General features: G+C 37.5%; 1 protein-coding gene across 9 annotated transcripts in view; it reads left to right on the top strand.

The window, feature by feature from the left end:
* Positions 1–22,770, top strand: part of ptprfa (protein tyrosine phosphatase receptor type Fa) — a 189,651-nt gene that overhangs the window by 153,094 nt on the left and 13,787 nt on the right. For 5 of the 9 annotated variants that reach the window (XM_042335263.1, XM_042335264.1, XM_042335265.1 and 2 more), the window contains 3 exons: positions 10,101–10,198; positions 14,973–15,096; positions 18,049–18,224. In XM_042335263.1, the coding sequence (XP_042191197.1) occupies positions 10,101–10,198; positions 14,973–15,096; positions 18,049–18,224 (398 nt within the window). Of the gene's footprint in view, positions 1–4,449; positions 4,483–10,100; positions 10,199–14,972; positions 15,097–18,048; positions 18,225–22,770 lie in introns of all 9 variants that reach the window. The other 4 variants (XM_042335260.1, XM_042335261.1, XM_042335262.1 and 1 more) reach the window with 1 other exon arrangement.

A 22,770-nucleotide genomic window follows, 5' to 3' on the forward strand; every position in this document is an offset into this window, starting at 1 on the left:
TATATCAACGGCAGTGTTTCATAATTGTGTCTAGATTTTGTCTAACACTTCTTAAGATAGCTGCTGAGCACATTTTCAAGGCTGTCCTTTAACCTGGTACTCTAATGGTTAATTTCTAGTAATTGAACTAATTTCAAAAGATTGCGTGGCCAGTTGTGGTTCTGCAATATCTTGTGCACTGTGAACAAAATCCACCCCTATTACATTGACAGTGAGACTGTTTTTAAAAAAAATTGCAATGTTTTGCAAGCAACACAGGTGGTGTGTTTTTTTAAAAAAATGAAAAACCCTTGAATTCTTTAGACTGCAGAACATTGTGATTGGAAGAAACAGTGTGCCTCAGACAAAGATTTTCTGTTCTCAGAACCATTTCAAAAAGCAAGTTTTTCTTGCTTTACTTAGCCCCAACAATTGTATTAACTCCAACATCATAAGGGCACCCCTTTACATGCTTTAGTATTCCTATTTCTCATGCCATCCATACATGCGAGGAGAGACTGCCCCCATAATGCCATAGTTTCTGAATTCTTTGATCATTTTCACTAGGATATTACTTGAAGCTCAAATCAATCTATTTTCTAAACTACAGTTTAGAAATTCTGACTTCGTTGGCATTGTCCCGTTTACACTCTAAGCTCTCTCTGTAACACTGCCCCTGCCAGTCTCCACATAATCTACCAAATTGTGAATACTTAGAACTGCTGTTATATCATTATGGACTAACTCCTTAGGATAATTTCCTCTTGATGTGAACTAATCAGTCGATTGTAATAAAAGTGATGGATCATTTAAAAATATTTTGATCTGAAATCCACCCATTTACTGTGTGGTTACTGTGGAATTTGAATCAGTGACCATGGAGTTGAATTTGAAGAAGATATTAACGTGGAATTGAGAATTCATTTTACTATGACACACCTGTAAACATTTCAGCAAAAAGGCTGCCTATATAATATGGCCTTTGGCACTTGCATGAATGCCTTATTTAGGAGCATTCTACACTGATTAGCACATTTGCAGTCTATCTAGCATTGAAGTGCAATCTTAAACTAGATGTTAAATATTTGGCCTTGTCAACTAAAATATAAGGTCAACTGATAGTAATGCAAGCAGCTTGGATTTTTAGTTTTGATATAAAATTGGAAATACTATCAACATGGCCGAATTATGCAAAACTGTTTTGGACTGCAAAGGGCTCCTGTTTTTCATTTCAGTTTAGCAATATTTTAGGCTATGTGCGATTAAAGCTTTAGTCCCACTAACTTTAGGATAGTTAAAAGTTAGGATTGAAGGTCCTGAAAATGATTTTCTTTTTAGAATTTTAAAATAAAATATTATGTACTAACTGGTTCAAATAAATTGTTCGGAAACCAGTTTCTTGATGGTGCCCTAAGTAATGTGATCTGAATCAGATGCCAGGTGAAGAATGTTACTCTTTTTCTTTTCTCTCATATGGCAATTTTCCAAGCTCAGACCTTTCATGGTCCGATAAAGTTGTCATGAGAATTTTTTTACTTCTGTTAGCGCATGCCAACGTGAAGTTTGTACAACAGCAATCTTGCCATCAACAAGGATCAGAGGAAGGTAGGAAAAGTACAGACTTCCTTTTGTGCATTGTTTGAATTCAAAAGTTGCAATTATCAAGGAAGCACTGTATAGATTATAAATCTGAGAAATATTTGGACGCTGCAGGTACGACCAAGTCATGTAACAAAAGAAAGTGCTGACATTTGTACGCACATTTTATTGTTGCATGCAAATTCATTCCTGATCTTTTAGGAGTTTTTAGGTGAAATAATCTCTTGATATCTCCAATATTATATCATGATGATATTTTTATATTTATCTTTTTCCCACCCGCTCACTCCCAGTAAACCTTAGACACTGTCCACCAACAGAACTTTGCTAAGTAGTTAATGGAGTTACATAATAACTTCTTGAAGATTATGTTTGTCTCCATATTGGTAGCTCCCTGCCTCCAAAGGTAGATGTGCTGCTGTGTTTTACTGTGTTGCACTTTTGCTGCGTATTTCAAACATGCTGAAGATAGCAAAAATACAATATAATCATATCAGTCCACAGCACTCACTGTTGCAGAATGACCTCTTAGTCCCAAGCTGTGCACCGGAAGGTTAGGTTAAGTGAAGATTTTGCTTTAGGGTGGTATTTGGAACTGTCATGTGGTGAATTTGTGTTGGCTGTTTATAACGAGTTTTTCTCCAAGATGTGAAACTGCAAGATAGTAATTAAAATAAATAACTCAACACTGTGAAAGACTGCATAATTGGCAATAAGATAAAATGGTCTTGCAAATGAGATAGATAACTGGTAAAATTAGCACCATGCAGTGAGATTAGCAATAAGCAAGATACCAGTTAAAATTAGCATCATGCAGTGTAAATATGTTTTAGTGTTCAAATTAAAGTTACAGTACCGCTGCTCCATCAGCATAGTTTATTCATTTTAACCGTTTGACCAAAACTCCAGTGCGAACATACACATAATAACTTGGATGTCATCATTGATCACTATCATTACCAAGTGATGGGCTTAGGCATAATCACATTCTCAAAGAGAAGCTTAACGTGATTATCACGACTAAAGAATAATGTGTGTTTCATCTTATGTGATTGCATTCTCGATAGCACGCCAATATTTACCAAATGAGCAAAGTTGTTTGCACATTCATCATACTCCTTTCAAGCCAAATACTCCTTTACTGGCATCTTGCTAAGATAAAGAAATACGTATCTTAGATAGATCTTTAGAATGTTGTTACATAGGGTCAACACCATATTTTGTGTTAGGATTGCCCCAATGCCAGTAATGCAGGGAAATACCATAAATAACTGTGGATTGTGTTTTTTCTTCTGTTTTATTTTGGAACGACAGTGAAAAGGGTGAAACTTTCGACTGGGATGGACCTGTGAAGATCAGAATGTTTTATTACTTACTATTACTAACTTTTACTATATCCACTATTTATTATAAACAGCTAATCACAACACTCATTCCGACTCTTTAATTGAGTTAATTCATACTGATATAGGGAAAACCAGGGTTCACTAAAAGTTTGAAGTGTAACTACTCTTAGCCTGCCACACTGACTACTTGTACTTTTTTCTATCCTTCAGTATTATTTACTTCCATTGTTCTTTGACTTTTTACTTTCTCATTTGTAATACTATTTGCACAAATGACAATATAGGGATTCTTTTATTCTTTGCCATCCCTCCACCCCTCCCACCACAATCCACAGTCGTCTACTAGCTTTGCAGTAGATGATGTTCAGTTTCTCCTTATTTGCCTCTGCTTGCTCCCACTCCGAATAGCATCCATGACCTTTGCATGTCATCCTATTGTTTTCTCTCATGTAAAGAGATAAATGTGAGACAAGATTCCAGATACCTAAGACCAGAAAAATACCCATGTAAATGCAGGGAAAGAAAATATCTAGAGGCTATGGACATATGACATGCAGAAGGCGTGTGTTATAAACCACAGAAAGAGGAGTAACTAAAGCTCCAAGGAAAGGCTCAGCAGAGACTAGAGGAAATACTTTCAAGAGGCCTGAGAACATGTATTAAGGGGGAGGTGAGTCGAACAGAGATGTAAAACGTATAACTCTTAAATAGCCAGCCTTTTCAACTTAATAAGGTGATTTACAATTATCAAATGCACCAACAACAATTACACTTGTATAGTGCCTTTAACCTAGGGAGAGAATGGGAGCCCAAGCTGGGAAGCAGGTAATGCACCTGCTGTATAGGGAGAAACACACTAATGTTACCCATGGAGGGTTCTGGTGAGCTGCATTGTGTGTTCGTGAAAGAGAATTGATGGAATGAAGTTGATAACAGCCATCTATGAAATTGTTATTGTACAATCCTCCTGTCAAAACTATTGGTAAGCTTGAGTTTAATTCTTTGTTTTTGCTTTAATTCTACATTGATGGCCTAAGCTTTGAGATGTCTGGAAGACATGAAAAGCTCTATATCAAATGCAAGGATTATTATTATAAGCAAATGTAATCAGGGTTTCAAATAAGGAGTTGGATCTGACTGATAGAGAGAACTTGAGATTGACCACAGAAGCTTAGATTTCAGTGCATCATGGACAGATCAGTGTATAAAACCACTAAACGCTTTATCTTGAATAAAACAGAATAAAAGGTTTAACTTAATTGGTGTTAGAGCACTGAACATTAATATCCTGAGGATCTAGAATGATTTACAATTCTTGGAGCCTGTATGATGATTGTAGTGCAAATCATAATCTTAGCTACTTGCTGAAGGAAATACTTCACTATTGTTTGAACCCCCGAGTACATAACTGTTCTTTGACCTATTTAACTCTGATACTGGTCTTTTTCCCTCTGGTAAAACCTAATTTATTTTCCTTTTCCCCCTTTTTTAAAAAAAGATTGTTTCTGCCCCATTTTCTTCACAGGTCCAAGTGTCCCCAGTTGCCCAAACAACTCAAGTTAGTTTAATCATCCTGTACCTTTTCTGCATTTCTGTGTATACTTCTTATTGCTGTGCCATGAAGGTCATTTTGCTCAGAGAAACTGATCTGAATTCCAACCTGACTAATAGAGCAGTATCCCCTTTGATTGTCTACACAGTCTCAATATCCAGGTATCAATAATGTAAAAAATGTTCCCTACAATTTTTCATTTTTCATTTTTTTTAAAGAAAGCCTGATTTAAGCAGCAATGTCGACTTTTTTTAAAAAAATAACTTTTTTTAATTTTTAGGGTTGTAAATTGTTTTGACTAGCGTAATGATATCAAAATCTCAAATCCCTTAGGGTCTGTCTTATGCTTCAACAATCCATGCCAAATTTCTTCACTGATTCATGAAAGTAGCAGTGACCCTCTTCCCCCTCATCCCAAGAAATTGCTTATTTCAGTTTACACCACAGGTATCATGGGTTTCATTTTGGTTTTGATCATTCCAAAAAGAAGTCCTATATTTCACAGTATTCTTTTTTTACAATTTTATCAAATATTTAAACAGGAGCTTTACAACCATGTAGAAGATATGTGGATAATCTAAAACTTCTTGGTTGGAGAACTTCATATCCACATGAATATTGTACTCGGTCAAAAAAAATTAATTTAGAAAATTATTAAAATCTGAGAGGACTCATTTGTCTTCCACTGACTTGTTATTACAAAACCAACTGTTGCAATGGTGGTGGTGTCCTTGTGTGTTTACAGTTTATAAACTTGAATCGTTAACGTGCAGCTCTGAAACTAAGTATTTTATATCATCGTAACCATTGTTTAAAATTGGGATTATAAATCATACTTTTAAATAGATAATTGCACGTTTTGTTTTAATGATTCCTCTCCAAGAACGTTTTATGTTGGTGTGGAGTAAAAACTGATAAATTCACACTCAGTTCTCCTGTAAACATTTGGAACAGAGAATACATCTCCAAATTTTAATTCATGACGTGAAGATTTATACCTATTTGAAATGGCATCTTGCTTGTTCAGAATCCTGTGGTATAGATTCCAGGCATTTGGTAAGAATGATCATAGCCTCTCCAAGCATGATGTGGACCCGCTCAGCATCCAGTCTGTTTTAATGCTGAAATTACAAGATTAATTCAAGCTTAGACTGATTTCCAGCCGATCCTAGCAGCCTGATAAATGATTGTTCCACTGGTTGGTGCTGTTAGCTGGCCCACTGTTAAAGGGATATTACGTATTACAATTGGATACTGTAGAAATGGTCCAAGCCAAAACATTTAACTGGTTAGATTCCAACTTGGCTCCTGTCAACCTGCGTCGTAATAATACTCTGCGGAATTACGTCAGCCGGATGCATTTCTCCAGGGAGAGAGTGTGCATTTCATTCCGATAAATATCTTGGGAATTTCCATGTAGAGGTGGGATACTTGGAACTCTGGTTTGGATACTCTTAGGCATGGTGCTAGGTTTCCGCATGTGTCAGACATCCAGCAGACCCAAAAAAAACATTGGTGCAGTAATGATATTCTGGCACTAGGTGGCACTCACACGTTTAGTAAATGCAGTCCCTTTTTACTGAAATTTTTAGTGTTTTTAAATGCTTTTTCTAATGCTTTCCTTTTTAGTTTTCTCTTTCAATATTACATGGTGTCTTATTTTTAACTGGCTCATATAATTTATTGTTATACTCATTTATTCATCAGTCCCCAGCAGATAAGGCTGGCAATTGACCAGCAATTACACAAGAGCAACCTCAGATGATTTGCACTTTCCCCACCCCCTCCACCCACTGAGGAAGACTTGTTCTTTATTCATCTCCACGGAGATGTACTAACAGTGGATGTTGCTATCAAAATACATTGCACGTAGCCAATGGTGGTATTTCCATCTGTAGGGGAGCAGTGAATCAAAGTTGTTGTTGATGGAAGAATATTGCTTTTGTCTTAAGTTAATTCATTTTCTTTTGCCTAATGTTTTTGGGCAATTGGCAAAGGGTCTCTGACAGATGCTGTTCACTTTCAACAAAAATAGCTGTACCTTCAGAAAAAGTTATCACCCATGTGATTTCAGTCAATAACCTTGCCATTGGCATAATTTTCTCCCAAGCTTGCATTAAAATGTTTTGGGGGCAGTGTGCACCTTTGGAAAAACATCCGCAAGCGATCAAGTTCTTTCCAACACGTATACTTTTGGTGATATTCATGTATAACAACTTGAATATGTGAAGATTCTTTGCTGCCGCACTCAATAGGCCAACAGCAACCACAAAACGTTACAGTTGTCTGATCTCAAAGGTCTTCTTGAGATCATTAAATCTGCATAAACAGTCTATTAAACTCCTGTTGTTTTTCAGCTAATTGTTTGATTACAAAAATTGAGTGAATGATGAATTGGATCAGCATGAAGCCAAGATGTTTTGGCACCATTGAGACCAGGGCTTGTTTATGTTCCTTAGACCATTTTGCATTGCCCTTGTTGATGATGGAACAGTGATTTTGTTTCTTTGAGAAAGTTTAAGGTTTGCTTTTGAAGTTGTAGGAAAATCGATTCAATGGGAATCTTTTCAGTCCCTCAGACTCTGGCACACAGAAGCAAGAGCCAGTGATCAACAAACTTCTGAATACTGACTGTTGTGGGTCCACATTCCCCAATACTAGTTGTAGCAGAGTAAAGCCATCAGTTTGCATATAAAGCTGCAAAGCTTCTGAGCTGCTGCATTACTGATAATGTTGCATGACACCAAATCTGAATTCTGCTTATGACCCAATGACCAGTACCTTTGGATATGTGAATCTTGATGTTGCTTATTCCCTGTCAAATGCATCACAGATGTCAACAATGTCAGTAGTCCAATGTAGAACAATTACCTGTAACATTGGCCAGCTGGTCATTTTGCGACAAGAAACCCCATGAAACTAATCAATTCTAGACCTTTTATAACCTTCAACTATCAAAATGGAAGCACTTGTGGGGAAGACCAAGCGTTTATTGGGCTGATCAACAACCTGAGATTTGTGGGAAATTGCTGTGTGCGAATTGGCTGCCACATTCGCCCACAAAATACACAGTCCATCCACTTTACAGTATATTCTGTGAAGCCCTTTGAGATGTCTCGATGACGTGATGAGGTTCTATATCAAATGCCAGGATTATTATTATTATCTCCGTACAGCAAAATGTATTCTGGAAGCCATCTCATTAATATCGAACAAAAAAACATTTGGTATTGTGTTTCCAGGTCAACCATGACTATTTTGGTCATGTGATTTGCTTCATTGGGAAAGTATCAAGCTTTGTTTTCAATATATCCCGATAGTTTGGCCAAGATCAAAAATTCCTCTTTTGGAAATTAAGGGCAGAAAGCCCTGAATCCTGCAGTTCGATATTGGAGCTCAGAAATGTTTAAGAATGTTATCCCTCAGTTTGGGGATTCTTGTACCTGAAACTTTCGTGCTTATTACGTCATCAACTCTTGAGTTTTGAATGCAGCGGGTGAGCAAAATTGTAGCTTTAGATCATTTCATCCTTGTAGAATATGCTAAAGATATCTAGAAATAGAATAATATTACTGCACCAACTTATTTAACAAAATAGCTACTTCCTGATGGCTCAATTAACAAACCCACTGTCACAATGAGCTGAGCTAAACTGGTCTGGAAAGTCCCAGGTTCTTTGAGTCTGGTGAATTAGGTGATTCTTTGGGCACAGTGGTAGGAATATTATAATTGGCTACAATGCCTCTGGGCTATGGTGGAGAAACATTTAGTTGGATTCTCGCTCGTGATTGGTATCCAATTATCCATCCATGTTTGATGTTGGATGAGGTCACAACAGGCTTGGCTGGTGATGCCCCCTTCTCTGTGGTTAAATAACTCCGTCCAGGTTCACACATGAAGAATGGCCACTTTGTTAGTGAAAGGAAGAAAGTTGGATGGGCATAAGTAGTTTCGAATTTAGCTCTATTTCCGAGTAAAATGCTTTTTGTTCCTGTGGAGTTCTCGGTCTGAATCTCATTAGAAATTGACTCCCTGAAGCCTAGCTTAAACCTATTGCTAAAATTAGCAATCTTTTTCTATGTTGCTAGATACTTGCACCGTACCGTTGCTATTTTAAGCAATGAGTTAGATATCCATTTCCCTTTCCCTCCCCTCCCCCTCCTTTCCAGCATGGTATTGCCAGCAAGATTAACATCAATCTCTTACAAACTACCAGTTGATATGAGTTTTATATTTCATTTTTTTATACTTCAGTTTGTAATCAATAAATGCCTGACTTAAATATCATCCACACAACAGCCATTAATCAGGAACCACTATTTGTCCAAAATGATGATACGGAAATTTGGGGCACTTGCACCCAAGACCTAAATACCACTAGCATTCCTTTGTGGAAAATGTAAAAGTGCTGCCCTCTAGAAGAGCAGCATACTTTGTAAATAACATCACCAAGTACTGAAATCGCTCAGATCTATGCAGACATCTGAGAGTGTTGGCTTCTGAAAGCAACACGTCTATTGTCATTGACATTATTTTTGAGTGTTGAAACAAGCGTAGGATAATGCTGGCAATAATTCCAGCATATTGAATAGTCATATATAATACAATCTGGATGAAAAATTACATTTAAATTCTGGTAGCTTGCAAGCAGTGTTTGTAAGCCTTTATTTTGAAAGTTTTTGGTTAAACTTACACATACAGGAATAATTATTGATTGCTACATGACCCTGTGACCCTGAGGGATTTTGTGAAAGTTGCATAAAACCAAAATCACAAAATGAAGTAACTAATCGATTGCTGCTGGTTCTTGAGAATACTTTGAATACCTAGATTTATAAATATTTTAAACTAAATTGAACTGGGAAGATTGTCAATGTGGTAAATGCATTTTGAGCTATTGCACCTTTTCCCCACCTTTTCAAGGACCAAGAAAAATCAATTTGGGCTGCCTTAAAAGTATTTTTCCCATTTTATAATGAATCAAATAATCTTTTAATAATGATATTGTGCATTAAAAGGCTAATAGCTCAACATGAAGCACTCTGGAGAAAGGAATGTTAATCCTAGCCTGTTTAACAATTAAATAGTAACTGAAGAGAGGGCGTAAATCCTCTCCTCCTTTGAACGATTACTACTTCAGGAGGAGAAAGTAAGGAATAAATTTTATTCATGTACTCATGATATTTGATTCTGCTCCTTTCTCCTTCAAATAGAAGTATGCACTATACATATGATTATTGAGCTTGGCCTGTGTAGATTACAGAAAATGGGATGCTGCATTTTTAACAGTTTCACAGTTTTACCTCCTCATTCCAATCTGTCTTTGCCATCACTTTTATGTCTCTGTAACTGCATATGGGCTGCTTCGAAACTGTGCCATGTGAATCAGTGACTGTTGCATCTGAGCATGCTCACCAGAGAAATGTTTGAATCGTGCAGTTTTAAAAGAAAATCCACGACTTGTGGCGCATGATATATTTTTTCTCCAGCCATCCTTTTGGTAATGTCACACATAACCAACCTTTCCACATGTGCTTTTAATACATTTATTTATTTATTTTTAAAAATCTATTCCTTGTATTATGTACTGACTGCACTGACTTTTTTCATTTCTGTTTGGGTAGGCATGAGAGATCATCCACCGATCCCTATCACAGATCTTGCTGACAACATTGAAAGGCTAAAGGCTAATGATAATCTGAAGTTCTCACAGGAGTACGAGGTGGGTTGAGCAATGGGAACAATGCATTTTTTTACATATGGCTGGGCAATCAATATCCTTTTGTTTTTCACTTTACATATTTGGGTTCATTCTAGGTGTTGGAATCGACAGTGTTACGAATGGAACATTTCTTTGTACCTCCTGTCAGAATCACTTCTTGGTCAGATACACTACAGGGCTTCTCCTAATTAACTTCAAAATATGATTCAAACTTACTTTGGGATAGAAATAGCATTTTACCTAAATGCCTGTTGAAGAAATAAAATTCCCATCCAAATTTATTTCCACACATATTACAGGGTGATCTTTCTTCTCTTTTGTATAAATATTACATCCAGCCTACTCATGAGGCAATTGGTCTATTTAAAAAGACTTTGAAATTATACAAACACAACAAAAATAACACATGTAATATGCATATAGTTTTGTTTCAAGGTTTTATAAAATAAAATTCAATCACATTGCAGCATGAATCTTACAGTGGAAAGACAGAAATCCGGTTTTACACTACTTTATTTGACATTAATGCACTGTAATCTATTTTGGTATAATGTTTCCTTCTTGCATTTAGTGAGCAATGATTCAAGTCACTGATGCACCCTGAGGTGTGTTCCTACGTTTTCCTGGTTCATAAAATAGGCAAAAGGAGATCATAGTTACACTATCTGTGGTACTCCATTTGTTTCTAGTGCAATACTTTTTAATATCCTAAATCTGCATAATAAAGCTTTTGTAGACAGCAGCTGAGCTTTAAAATCAGACATTCTGTATTCATTACCTACTTATTGTCTTTGTGCAATCCAATCCGAATCAGCTCCCAGTTGTATATAATGCCCATTCATATTAATGGTAAGATTATTAAATTTTTCAGGTGAATAGGCCATAATGTGTGGTTTAAGTCCGTCCTATAGCAGACTGCTCAAGACTTGCATTCTGATATGAGAATAGATCAGCAGTTGTAGTATGCCTGTCGTATAACAATTGGAAAACTAGTATATATATTCCTACTTTTTAAAAAGACTCCAGCACATCTCCAATGATTCAGACTAACTGGTTTGTGATCTCTTCAGACTCCATTGCCTGCTGGGCATGTAGTGAGCAATGTTTCAAGTCGCTAATTCAACTGAACCCTGAGGTGTGTTCGTACATTTTCCTAGCTGTGTTATCCTTCACAAAATAGGTGAAAGGAGATCATAGTTACATTATCTGCTGTATTCCATTTGTGCAAATCTTAAATCTGAGCAAAAATGCTTTTATAGGCAGCAGTTGAGTTTTAAAATCAGATTTTCTATATTCGTTACCTCTTTGAGCTTTGTGCAATCCAATCCCAATCAGCTCCCAATTGTGTACAATTCCTCAGAAACCAAGGATCCCCTATATGGCAAACTGGTAAATCATCTTGGTAGCAACACGAAGATACATCACTACTACTGCACTGCTCACTCCCTACTTGTCAGTGGTATATCTCTAAAGGAAAAATGGCAGAATAACATAAAAGAATCAAGGACCATGCCCCATATTCCAACAAGCACAAGAATTATAGATATAATTGCACTTGGCATGAGGCAGAGGACACACATTCTTCATTGTGTATACTAATAACTTCTTGCTTGATTCAAATGAAAGATGCACCACCTAGTTTATCTTGAAGCCATGTCGACGAGCAGAAGTTCAGAGGTATTATTCTAGGTCTAGGTAAGCTAGAGTCTCACTCACTTTAAGGGGAGAAATTTGCAAGTAAAAGCCCGATGTTCGCTGTTCGAGGAAATTGATTTCAAATCTGCTAACCACTAAATTGTAGACTTTGTAGGTATTGTTTCACACAAGTTAGCAAAAATTATCAGTGGACAACAAAACCTCACTTGTCATGCAAAGTGATGGAATAAATTTTAAGTGCCTGCTGTGGTAGAAATCTCAGAACATGATTAAATGCAAAGCTACGGGAGGTTTTTTTGCCAATCATGCCTCATAAATCACATTGAATGAATCAGTGATGGGAAGCCAGAGGCAAAGACCTGATGAGCATCTCATCAGAAGCAGAATAAAGTGGAAGGGGAAACAACACATTTCTCCCACCAGTGCACATGATTTTAATTCTGTTGTTTGCTTGCATTTTTATGTCTTATTTGAACTACTCAGCTGTTCCTTGCAGTGTCTTTCCTTCTCCCTCCCAAATTTCTTCTTTTGACTTAAAAGAAAGATTTTGCAAATATATTGCTCTTTGCCTTGTCAATGTCTCAGGGCTTCATGTTAACATAGTGACTGTTTTTGTACTCTCCAGTGCAGCAACCATTATTTGAAGCAACCACTGAATAGCCAATTACTTTGGGCAATTGTGGGCCGGGGGAGTAGACTTCAGGGGGGAATTTTTACCACCTGGCTCTTGATAACCTTGCGATCCAAAGGCCTTACAGATAGATAAGGTGGTCTTAACTGGACAAATATCAGGAAGCTTACTGGCAAGCTGCACAGGTTTATCTAGTCTCCTAATACATGCTAACACACAGACATTTAGGGTATTAGGAGATGCCTTTCCATCTCACTGATTCTGTTCCCTCACTCCATCCCAGGGAGAAATTACGGTGCCCAAAACTAGCAGAAAATATTGTGAGTTCTCAGTAACTAGAGTGGGAGATTCTGCTCTAGAGGGCTTTCATACATACAAGACAACTAAAATCTAGCTTTTTGTTTTGCCCCAAAAGGTTAATTTTGTTTGGTTTAATGCCTGAAGATTACAGTTAATAATAATAAGCTTTGCATTTGATATATCGCCTTATCATGTCATTGATGCATCTGAAAGCTCTTCATAGAATACACTGTAAAGTGGATTGACCGTGTGTTTTGTGGACAAAACAGTTAAACACAAATTGCAACTAAAAGTGAAGGATTTGCTGTGGTCTGGTGGGGAGTTGAATCCTTTTAAGCCATTAGTTCAGCTCTGTGTGACAGCAGTTAACTGGACACTAATTGGACCTACAAAAAGATCAGGATGTCAAAGAACTATTCGGAGCAGTGCATCTTCTCTTCACTTCCTTAGTTCCAATTCACAAATGCCTAATTTCTGTAGCTTAAGTACATTAAAAAAAACTTCCGATACATTTTGAAATAATTTAATGGCAAAATGTTGTACACCCATGTGTCTTTTGATATTATTGGAAAGCAAAGTTGGAGAGTTGTGTGAAAGACAGCAATTGGTCATGTCAAATGGGAAGGTTTCAAAAGGTTGAAATTATGAGCAGTGTTTTTGAGCTGAAATCTGCTTTTTAGTGAGCGCTATTCTTCTTCGTTTTCTTGCACCATATGCCATTTCTGGATAGATCAGGACATGTTCTCAATCCTCTACCAATGTGCCTAAAACTGACCACCGAGCATCCACAAGAATAGGGGTTCTGGCGAAAGCTCAATGACCTGAAACGTTAACTCACTTTCTTCTCTCCATAGACACTGCCTGACCTGCTGCGTGTTCCCAGCAATTTCTGTTTTTATTTCAGATTTCCAGCATCTGCAGTATTTTGCCTTTTGCCAGCAGCTTCGATATCCTCTTCAGTATCAATCAATGCACAAATGTTTTCTTCTGCCTCTTTGTTTCATAGTATAGCCAGGAGGGAGGGAAGTGGTAAGAATAATAATCCTTGCATTTGATATAGCGCCTTATCACATCTTCTAGATGTCTCAAAGCGCTTCATAGAATATACTGTAAAGTAAATTGACTATATATTTCTGAGCGAAACACGGCAGCCAATTGCGCACAGCAGTGTTCAGGATAATTTTTCCCAAGACAGCTCTGATCTGATTGACTGGCAGGAAATAAATTTCATGATATCTCCCATTTGGAGAAACAGTTGAAACAGAATTAGCCTTATCATACTGCAATTCTGTCCAGTTGCCTGTTATCAAACTTACAAAACCCAACTCAATTTAAGCAAGCAAAAGAATTGGGGGATAGTGAGAACTTCAACCTCCCATTGGCCAATCAAAAACATAGACTACTGTTGTGAAAAAATAAGAACGTGTGTTAACAAGTAACAGATTATTTTGGGAGGGGAAGAGAATCTCTGGCATGACCTTTGGATTAACTTTCCTGTGCTTGTGATATACTCTGCACTTTGCTAGTTTCCTCTGGATCTAGGTTAACATTTTGTTTTCTTGCCATGATTATCCTCAGCAGAAAGCGGTTGTTGTATCCGATGATTTTACCATCAAGTAGAGCCTACTATTATTTACCTGGTGCTGCATCCATCTGCTTGCCATTTTTGGTGACAGAAGAAATGATTAAAATTCCCAGCATTTTGACGTCTGATATTTTGTCGGTGAATAATAATAATCCTTACATTTGATATAGCGCTTTTCACATCTTCGAGACGTCTCAAAGCGCTTCACAGAATATTCTGTAAAGTGAATTGACTGTATGTGTGGGCGAAATACGTTGATATATAAATACATTGGCAATTCCTTGCTTAAACTTGATAAGTCTTGTTTTTAGCTAATCTTTCAAGAGAACAGTAAGCAGGAGGGGCACTGAGTAGCTATGTGGATTAAAACACCACTTTGCCCGCTGAACGATGCTGTTAGCACAATATAATCAATGCTGCAACACTTCATGGCATGAGAATCTCTCATCCCACAATTTACGAATTGCTCAAGCTTCACACGTGCAGTTTGACTTTATCTGAACCCTTTGGGATTGCTGCCTTGTAATCAGTCCTGGGTATTGATTATACTCTGTAATCTTTTCTTTTAACTTTTAAATGTGCCTTTATCTCATCTCTTTCAGTCCATTGATCCTGGTCAGCAATTCACCTGGGAAAATTCTAACATGGAAGTCAACAAACCGAAAAACCGATATGCCAATGTCATTGCATATGACCACTCTAGAGTTATCCTGACTTCTGTCGATGGCAAGTATAGTTATAAATCTTTAAATTACTCTGACTGCACTAAATTATGAACAAAATAACCTGGTCCATTAGGGCAATTTATTGTGTGGGCATTATTGGCTCCACAGAGGAAGAACAAACTCAACTACAGTGGCTTCAAAATAAGGACAACAAAAGCAATAAGTATAGGGACATTTATTTTTAATAAAAGGCTGAAAGATGTGTGGAACAACAATAGCACCGACAAATTATAGTTGTATAGCACATTTCACTTCAGGAGGATGTCCCAAGGTGCTGGACAAACTAATAGTACAAAACGTTGGCATTAGACAAATTCCTAGAAATTAAAAGGAATTGTAGCTATGTGTATTGCAATGATATGTCCAATGGTCTACTCATGTATGAAATTTTTACTATGGAGGTGTATGAAATTTTTTACTATTTTTATGATAACAAAAATAACAAAACAACTGAAGTTAATTTTTTAATGATCCACATAATGTAATTTGTTTCGGAGTGTATTTGAAAGCCGACCTAACTAATAGATGATGTCCATCTACATGAATCTTTCACACTCATTCAGAAAATGAACCATTTCTTTTGCAGTGGACCTGCAACAAAGTATTTCTATCTCTTCATCTCTCTCTCCCTCTCTGTCTCTCTCTTTGCTGCTGCTGTTGCTTGTAGCCATCTGACTTGCTCTCATGATTTATTATGTAAAGGGGAATTGGACGTGCATTATTTTAAATCACTGGCCTTTCTCCACCAGAGACATTGAATAAAGAGAGGGCACGGAAGAACCCACTTCTTTGTTGACTTTAGTGGAGGGGTTTAGAACTGTGGTCTGCATTTATGTGATTTGGATTTGAATCCAGTCTAGGCAAAAGGGCTGGCGTCCCAAAAGACTGTTAATGGTTCAAGTTGAAATGAATTTGGCATTTCTTCCGATTTAGTTTGCATAGCAACCTTTACAATTCAATTAGTACAAACCAAAAAATGATGATGAGAGAGAGGATAGGCAAAGAATTGTGTAATTAACAATGTAACATAGTCAGAATGCATTTTGCTAACAAGAAAGCTTGCTGGGGGAAGGGAGGAAACTGATTACTCGGGTTGTTTCTGTCCTTCCTCCTACCCTTTCTCATCTTTGGGAGGCTGTCATTCCAGAAACTAGCCTTCTTTACAGTTGGCAAAACATTACCTTCTGAGTAGCATATGTAAGCAGCAGTCAGACCACCACAATTTGATTGAGACGAGTGCTGTCCTTCCCCACTTCAATGTAATGGACTTGCATGTTTACTTTTTATCTGTCAGTCTAGATCAAACTCGGCCTGGAAATTTAATCCAGCAAATTGGTGATGGATTCCATATTTTGGGGCGAATCTCTACTGGATCTAGGTTCACCATTCTTATTCTTTACACCAGGTTACATAGAGAGTAATAAGGCATGGAAATAGGCCATTTGGCCCAATTAGCAGCACTACAGGTGGACAAAGCCATAAATAGAGTCTCTGGCTTTATATCCCAGAGACTGATGCTAATAATGCCAGGAGGCTTTATCTGATGCTCAGACTTGAGACAATCCATACCTATCTAGTTAGCATTGTGACCTGTGCAACTGGGCTGGTTAGCACAAGGCTTTTCTTAAAATAGTTAAACTGGCTGTAAGTCAACTGCGAGTACAAAATTTCATCAGTTATATGCTGTGGGGATCAGTTCAGACAGTGACCTAGCAGCAGTAATGATACTGATAAATGCAAAACTAATTAGCCACAAAATTGTTAATGTACTTTAACCAAAATTGTGCTTAGGAAAGAACTTCTGTATGATGGGAATTAACGAAAACAATACATTGCAACTCCACTAGCTTGAATACAATCTTATCCAGTCCCTAATATATTCATTTATACATCAGCAATTCTTCGTCCTCAACTGATATCAATTATTAGCTGCATAATACAAGTACACTTATGGAGGTTTTTTAACACTAATTACATGAGCTTTATTTGTCCCCTAGGAAGTAGCAGTTGCAGTTTTAATTTGTCCAGCAGCAACATTTAATTGACTTGAGCTGCTGGGAAAGTTGCCTGCTCCCACCCTGATTAATGCCCATCTCTTTGCATTATTAAAGAGGAATGCTCTGCAACATTAGCTTTCGATCCTACAGCATGTAATAGGATATTTAATTTCCGCTGCCTTTCTTTGACCTTTATTTTTTTTCTTTAAAAAATTTAGATTTCTTTTTAAAGTAAGCAATTTTCCTGCTGGTTGATTGGCTTTGCATTGCAATGAGTAGGTTCTTTTCCAGGGGTGCTGCTCCGGATGGCCTCCTGTGCCAAGCTTCCCTTACTGTTTTCTTTACTCTTTTGCTGCCAAAACAGCTGTTGCAAAGTGAAAGTTTACATGTTACGAAGCTCCGTTCGTTCTCTTGGACGTACAACATTCCGTAATTAAATGGAAGTAGAATCCTGCGCGTTACTGTGCTTTTTGATAGTTTTGTTGTGCTATAATTTGTGTCTGTGACAGAAAACTATGCCAAAAGCTGCTCATTTTTGCGCAAAGCTTTCAGATGAGTAGCAAAGTGGCTATTTTCTATCTGGCCAACCTGGCTGGCATGGTCGATATCTCTCCTTCACAATTGTGCATTTCTGCTTCCAAGAACAACAACAACTTAGTTTTATCATGGCATTTATGTAAAACGAATGGCTCATTAAAGCACTTTACAGAATGACATTCATCAGAAATTAAGTGAGTACTTTTATGTAAGCAGTTAACTTGTTATGGCACCATCCTGCAAACACCATCCTGCAAGCAAGATAACTGGCTGGGTGAGGATGGAATATAAACCAGGATAACTTTTTCTTTTAAAAAAAAGTTTTTTTTTTAAAAATCCACTTTATTTTGAAATAGTAGTAGGAATGCTTCACTGGATATTGTCAAACCCATTTTAACCAGTGTTGTATGATCCCTCAGGAGTACCAGGCAGTGACTACCTCAATGCCAATTACATTGATGGATACAGGAAACAGAATGCCTACATTGCGACACAGGGCCCACTACCAGAAACACTCAGTGACTTTTGGCGAATGGTCTGGGAGCAAAGGACTGCCACCTTAGTCATGATGACAAGATTGGAGGAAAAATCAAGGGTAAGAATACTGCAGTTGTGTGTGGGGGAGAAGGTATACATCTTCCTGGCTTCCAGAAGGCCATGTGTGTGTAAATACCTTTGAAGATCATCTTTTGGTATGACGTAGACCTGAAACATCATCATTGCGCTACATGCGGAATACTTGCTCAGAATGTATGACCTGCCAATCCTGTAGATATCCGACCATAATTTAGATTCAACAGATTACGTATACAACAGTATTCTTTATCACTATTTTAAAAGCTAGTTGATGAAAATGATTGCAAGTGCTGCTGATGTATTGGAACATTTACTGAAAAGTAATCTCACATCAGTTGAGGAGAGTGTACTTTTTAAAACAAAATCTGCCGCATTGGTGAAATTTCATAAACTTCGAACACAAGAGGTACTTTTCTCAACTATATAAAGTGGAAACTCTCATAAGATCTGAGACAATACAAGCTTCATTTTTTTTGTCATTCTGCCTCCTATTACTGTCCATATTCACTCAGCATAATTGCAGTACTCACTGCCTTCATTATCTCGCATGGTCTGTGCTTTGACAGGTATCAAATGATGCTCGTGTTGGATTCCAAAATCCTTCCAACTATCAAAAATAAAAAAAACTTCATACAAATGAAAAAGATTGCTAACCAGCTTCTTAGCTTTTTTGCTTTCCTTTATGGAAAGCTCAAGAAAGAAACTACTATTCCCACGCACAAAATATTTAATTCAGCACCTGAGTTTGCAAAGATGTAAGACACATTTGAAGGTTATTTTTTCATTGGTATAACAATGGTTTTCCAAATTAGCTGTCACACCAAAAGCTACAAGGGGATAGGGCAAGGTCACTCCTACTGCCTGCTGCAGGGCACTACAGAGAAAAGTCATTGTTGTCCCATGGTGATAAAAATTACATTGAAAAAGAACAAAACATCACAATTGAAATACGTACAAGCCAGATGACGAAGCTGAAATAGAAATTTGCAGGTTCAGCTAATTAGAACTCATCAGGAAGTAAATGGTTGATATCCTATAGTAGACGTAATTGCATTTGCAACAGTAAAATAAATACAGCCTTTAAACCCTGGAAATTATTATCTGGAGTTCAGAGATGCTATTAATCAGTTGCTGATTTGTCTGATAGCATCAATGGATTCAAAATTTTAACAAACATCAGTTGTCATCAGCCATTGTACACCAGCATGTGCTTCGTTTTATGGTACTTTATAATATTTCCTTAATTTGCTCTTCTAGAAGTTTTTGAATAATGCAGGGAGGATTCTCCTCAGCCCCCACCCTCCACATACACGCAATCGCACATATGTGTGTGCAGCCCAGAGGAAAAGTCTGCAATTTGACTCTTGAGTCTCTTTTCTGGGAGCCCATCAAGTCACCAAACCCATCCCCGTTGGTCAGATAGACCCATGCGGGAGTCCTAACGATCTGTACACTTTCACCTTCACATAGTGTGGGCTTTAAAGAAAAATCACCCCAATATTTGATTTGCAATTAAAACAATTTCTCTCACTGATGTTGTAAAACAATATTTGATTAATGGTAGTGCTGTGACTTCTTTCTACATTCTGCAACTAAACACATCATTGTAGCTTGAAGCCTTTCCACCAGATTCTATTATTTGCTCACTTCAAGAGTGCCTCAGACACCCATCGCTGGGTTCTATGTTGTAACTTTGGTGAGCAGATTGGTGATCTTCTTCATTGTGCTGCATGACAGTGTGGTATGAGTTAAGTTGCAACTGGTCTATCCAGTGCTTCATATTGAAAATAATTAATGGAATATTTCTCTGCTCCGCTTAAGATCAAAATCAAATAAGTAATTTAGAAATGGCAGTTTTGTTGATAGAATTGCAATATTAATAATAATGTTATTTCCAACCATTGCCAGTTGATGAATATTGTTTGAAATATACAGTGTCTTTGCTAATCATTACAACATGAATCTTTGTGGATGAGTTTTTCTTCAGCAACAGAACTAAAACTAACAGTTTGTGGCAGTGTGCAGACCAATTATAGTGAAGTACGAGTCTCAAAGCAGTAAAAGTCTCAGAACCAGTCAGAATTGGTCTATAAACCTGACACAAAAATAAATGTTTGCATCCAGTAATCTGGAAAGTCACATAAGGTAGTTGCAACTGCATATTGATGGAAGGTTCGTGTAAGGTTGAAGATGCATATATTTTATTTCCAGAGATCTGAGTGTTTCAGAGCACCCAGACATCAAGATCTGGTTGCCAAATGCAAAATGTTGCAGTCTGGTCAATATATCATGAAAGAAACCAAACCACTTCAAACGTATATTTGTGAGCCATTGAAGCCTCATACTAATCAATGTTTGGCAAAGTTGATCAGTCTTTTCATGTTTGACCTCAATGGGAGATTGCGTTTGGAAAACTTGTGAGATGGGAAAGGAATCTTGAAATGTGAATATGTCCTTTCACTCATAACCTGTGCCGGCAGAAATTTCTGACCCCATTAACCCCAGCAATAAAATAAATGCTCAAAATGNTTTTTTGGCCCAACATCGATTGAAAGAGTACGCTTTTCTGTTGTGCAAGTTTTCAAATCACTTTGACAAACGTTCTGTCCATAGTCTCCTACAATAAATATGGCTGGTCACCAACGTTTTCTTCCATATCATTAAAACAGATAATCTTGGAAAACCCAACTTGTTCTTTACTTGGGTTTTAGTACAGTCCGGAAACACCCAGCAGTGCTTATTTTCAACATTTGTGATGGTGAGCCTGAATGAAGCTAGATTTCCTCAAAGGTTGGCCTTGTGCTTTCTTGCTCAGTTCGTAGATGCATCAGTTGAACTGGCTCACACAAGGGAATTGTTGTAAACAGGGTAATGGTTTCACATTAAGAATCAGTTCAGAGAGGAGAGGAAAAAGTTTAGGATATGCCTTGCCTAGTAGGAAAGGTCTTTCCCTTTTCACTGACACAGCATTCAGACTGACGAACATCATAGCTGAACTACATTTCAATTAGAAAGTGTTGCTTTATTGATTCGACATTAAGCTGTCTGTTTAACTCCTCACACTTGAAGGGGAAACATAAAACCTGATGAGTCTTTTCCTGCAGATTTAACAATTTGTAGGAGTTCTTCAAGAGTTAACTCTTCCGAATCCTAAATGTTCTGTGCATTGCCAGAACATTAGGTTGTCTCTGTTCATGATATGTCTGAGTGATTTTCTCTGTGAAGTTAAAATACCAATCAATCATGCAGAATTGCCAAGGGTTTCACTTGCAAAGCTTTCTTCTGAACAAAGCAAATCTTTTAATTGTGGTTCTATGATGGTGAGACCTTTAGAAATAGCACCCAGTGTTGTCTGTGGGATTTCAGTGAAGCATGTGGATGGGTGAAAAAAGCCAACACTACAAATATAGATTGTGTTGTGCTGCAAGAAAAAATATTTTGAGCTCCACAAAGGTTCCATTGATTGGGTAGTGTGTAACTAGGGTCATAGTTATAAGACAGATACAAGAATAGCAAAAGGAGAACTTAGGAGGAATTTTTATTTACCCGGAAAGTCATCAGGATGTGGAATGCCCTGCCAAGTAGGGTGGTGGAGACAAAGTCCATTGTAGCTTTCAAGAGGGAAGGAGATGATGGCATATGAAAGAGAGGAGCATGAAGGGGTATGGCAATAAGGCGGGCCGGTGGGATTGAAGTGATCTGCTTGCTACGTGAGCCAATGCAGACTTGATGGGCCGAATGGCCTCCTTCTAGACTGTAGATTTCTGTGTTTCTTATGATTTGAAGCAACTGACCTACTGTCATTTATATCCTCGCTTGCACACATCTTGAACTCCAGATTGTCTGGAAAGTAAAGGAGAAACAGTTTTTTTGTGGAAGAACCGTATTCATACTTAATACCTGAGCAGGTTCTGCTGGTGCAAGCTCTCTACCTTTAATTTGTTGCCGATCTTGTTAGCTTTATGTGCATACACTGAATTACTGTATCAAAAAAACTCATCTGTGACCATGTATCAGTATAAATGTAATCGAAAACTAAGTGACAGAAACAGAAATTAATTGAAATAGAGAATATTCATATTTGCATTGGGTATTCATTTTGACAGTACAGTATTGGTTCAAATTCGGTAGAACATTTGAGAACATTTTTGAATGTTTCACAAGAAGTTGTGAAACCTGTAGGAAAGTCTCAGTGCTCTGGCAGATTAAACTTAAATCCAGAATCCTTTTACATTATGACAAGCAATAGATGCCATATTAAAACGAGATGTTAGTTTCGTACACCTTTAATCGTTTTAGCTCTTTCTTGTTCTTGCCCTCAATGGACTGTTCTACTTGAAAGAATTAGGCTATTAGGGAACGGATATAATTCTCAGAGGCACAATAGCAGTAATTGGTTTCCATGCAGGTTGCCCAACAGGGGTTAGAAAGTACAGCAGGACAGTTGGGGTTCTTTGTAGCAATCTAGACTATTCAACTGTCATTAACTATTATTTCTTAAGGAGGAGAACATGGCGGGTGGGTGAGGGGAAGGGGTACCAGTTTCTTTCTTTTGTCTCTTGAAA

Source organism: Callorhinchus milii, unplaced genomic scaffold (assembly GCF_018977255.1).
Source record: "Callorhinchus milii isolate IMCB2004 unplaced genomic scaffold, IMCB_Cmil_1.0 Scaffold5, whole genome shotgun sequence".
In the NCBI taxonomy this organism is placed as follows: domain Eukaryota; kingdom Metazoa; phylum Chordata; class Chondrichthyes; order Chimaeriformes; family Callorhinchidae; genus Callorhinchus; species Callorhinchus milii.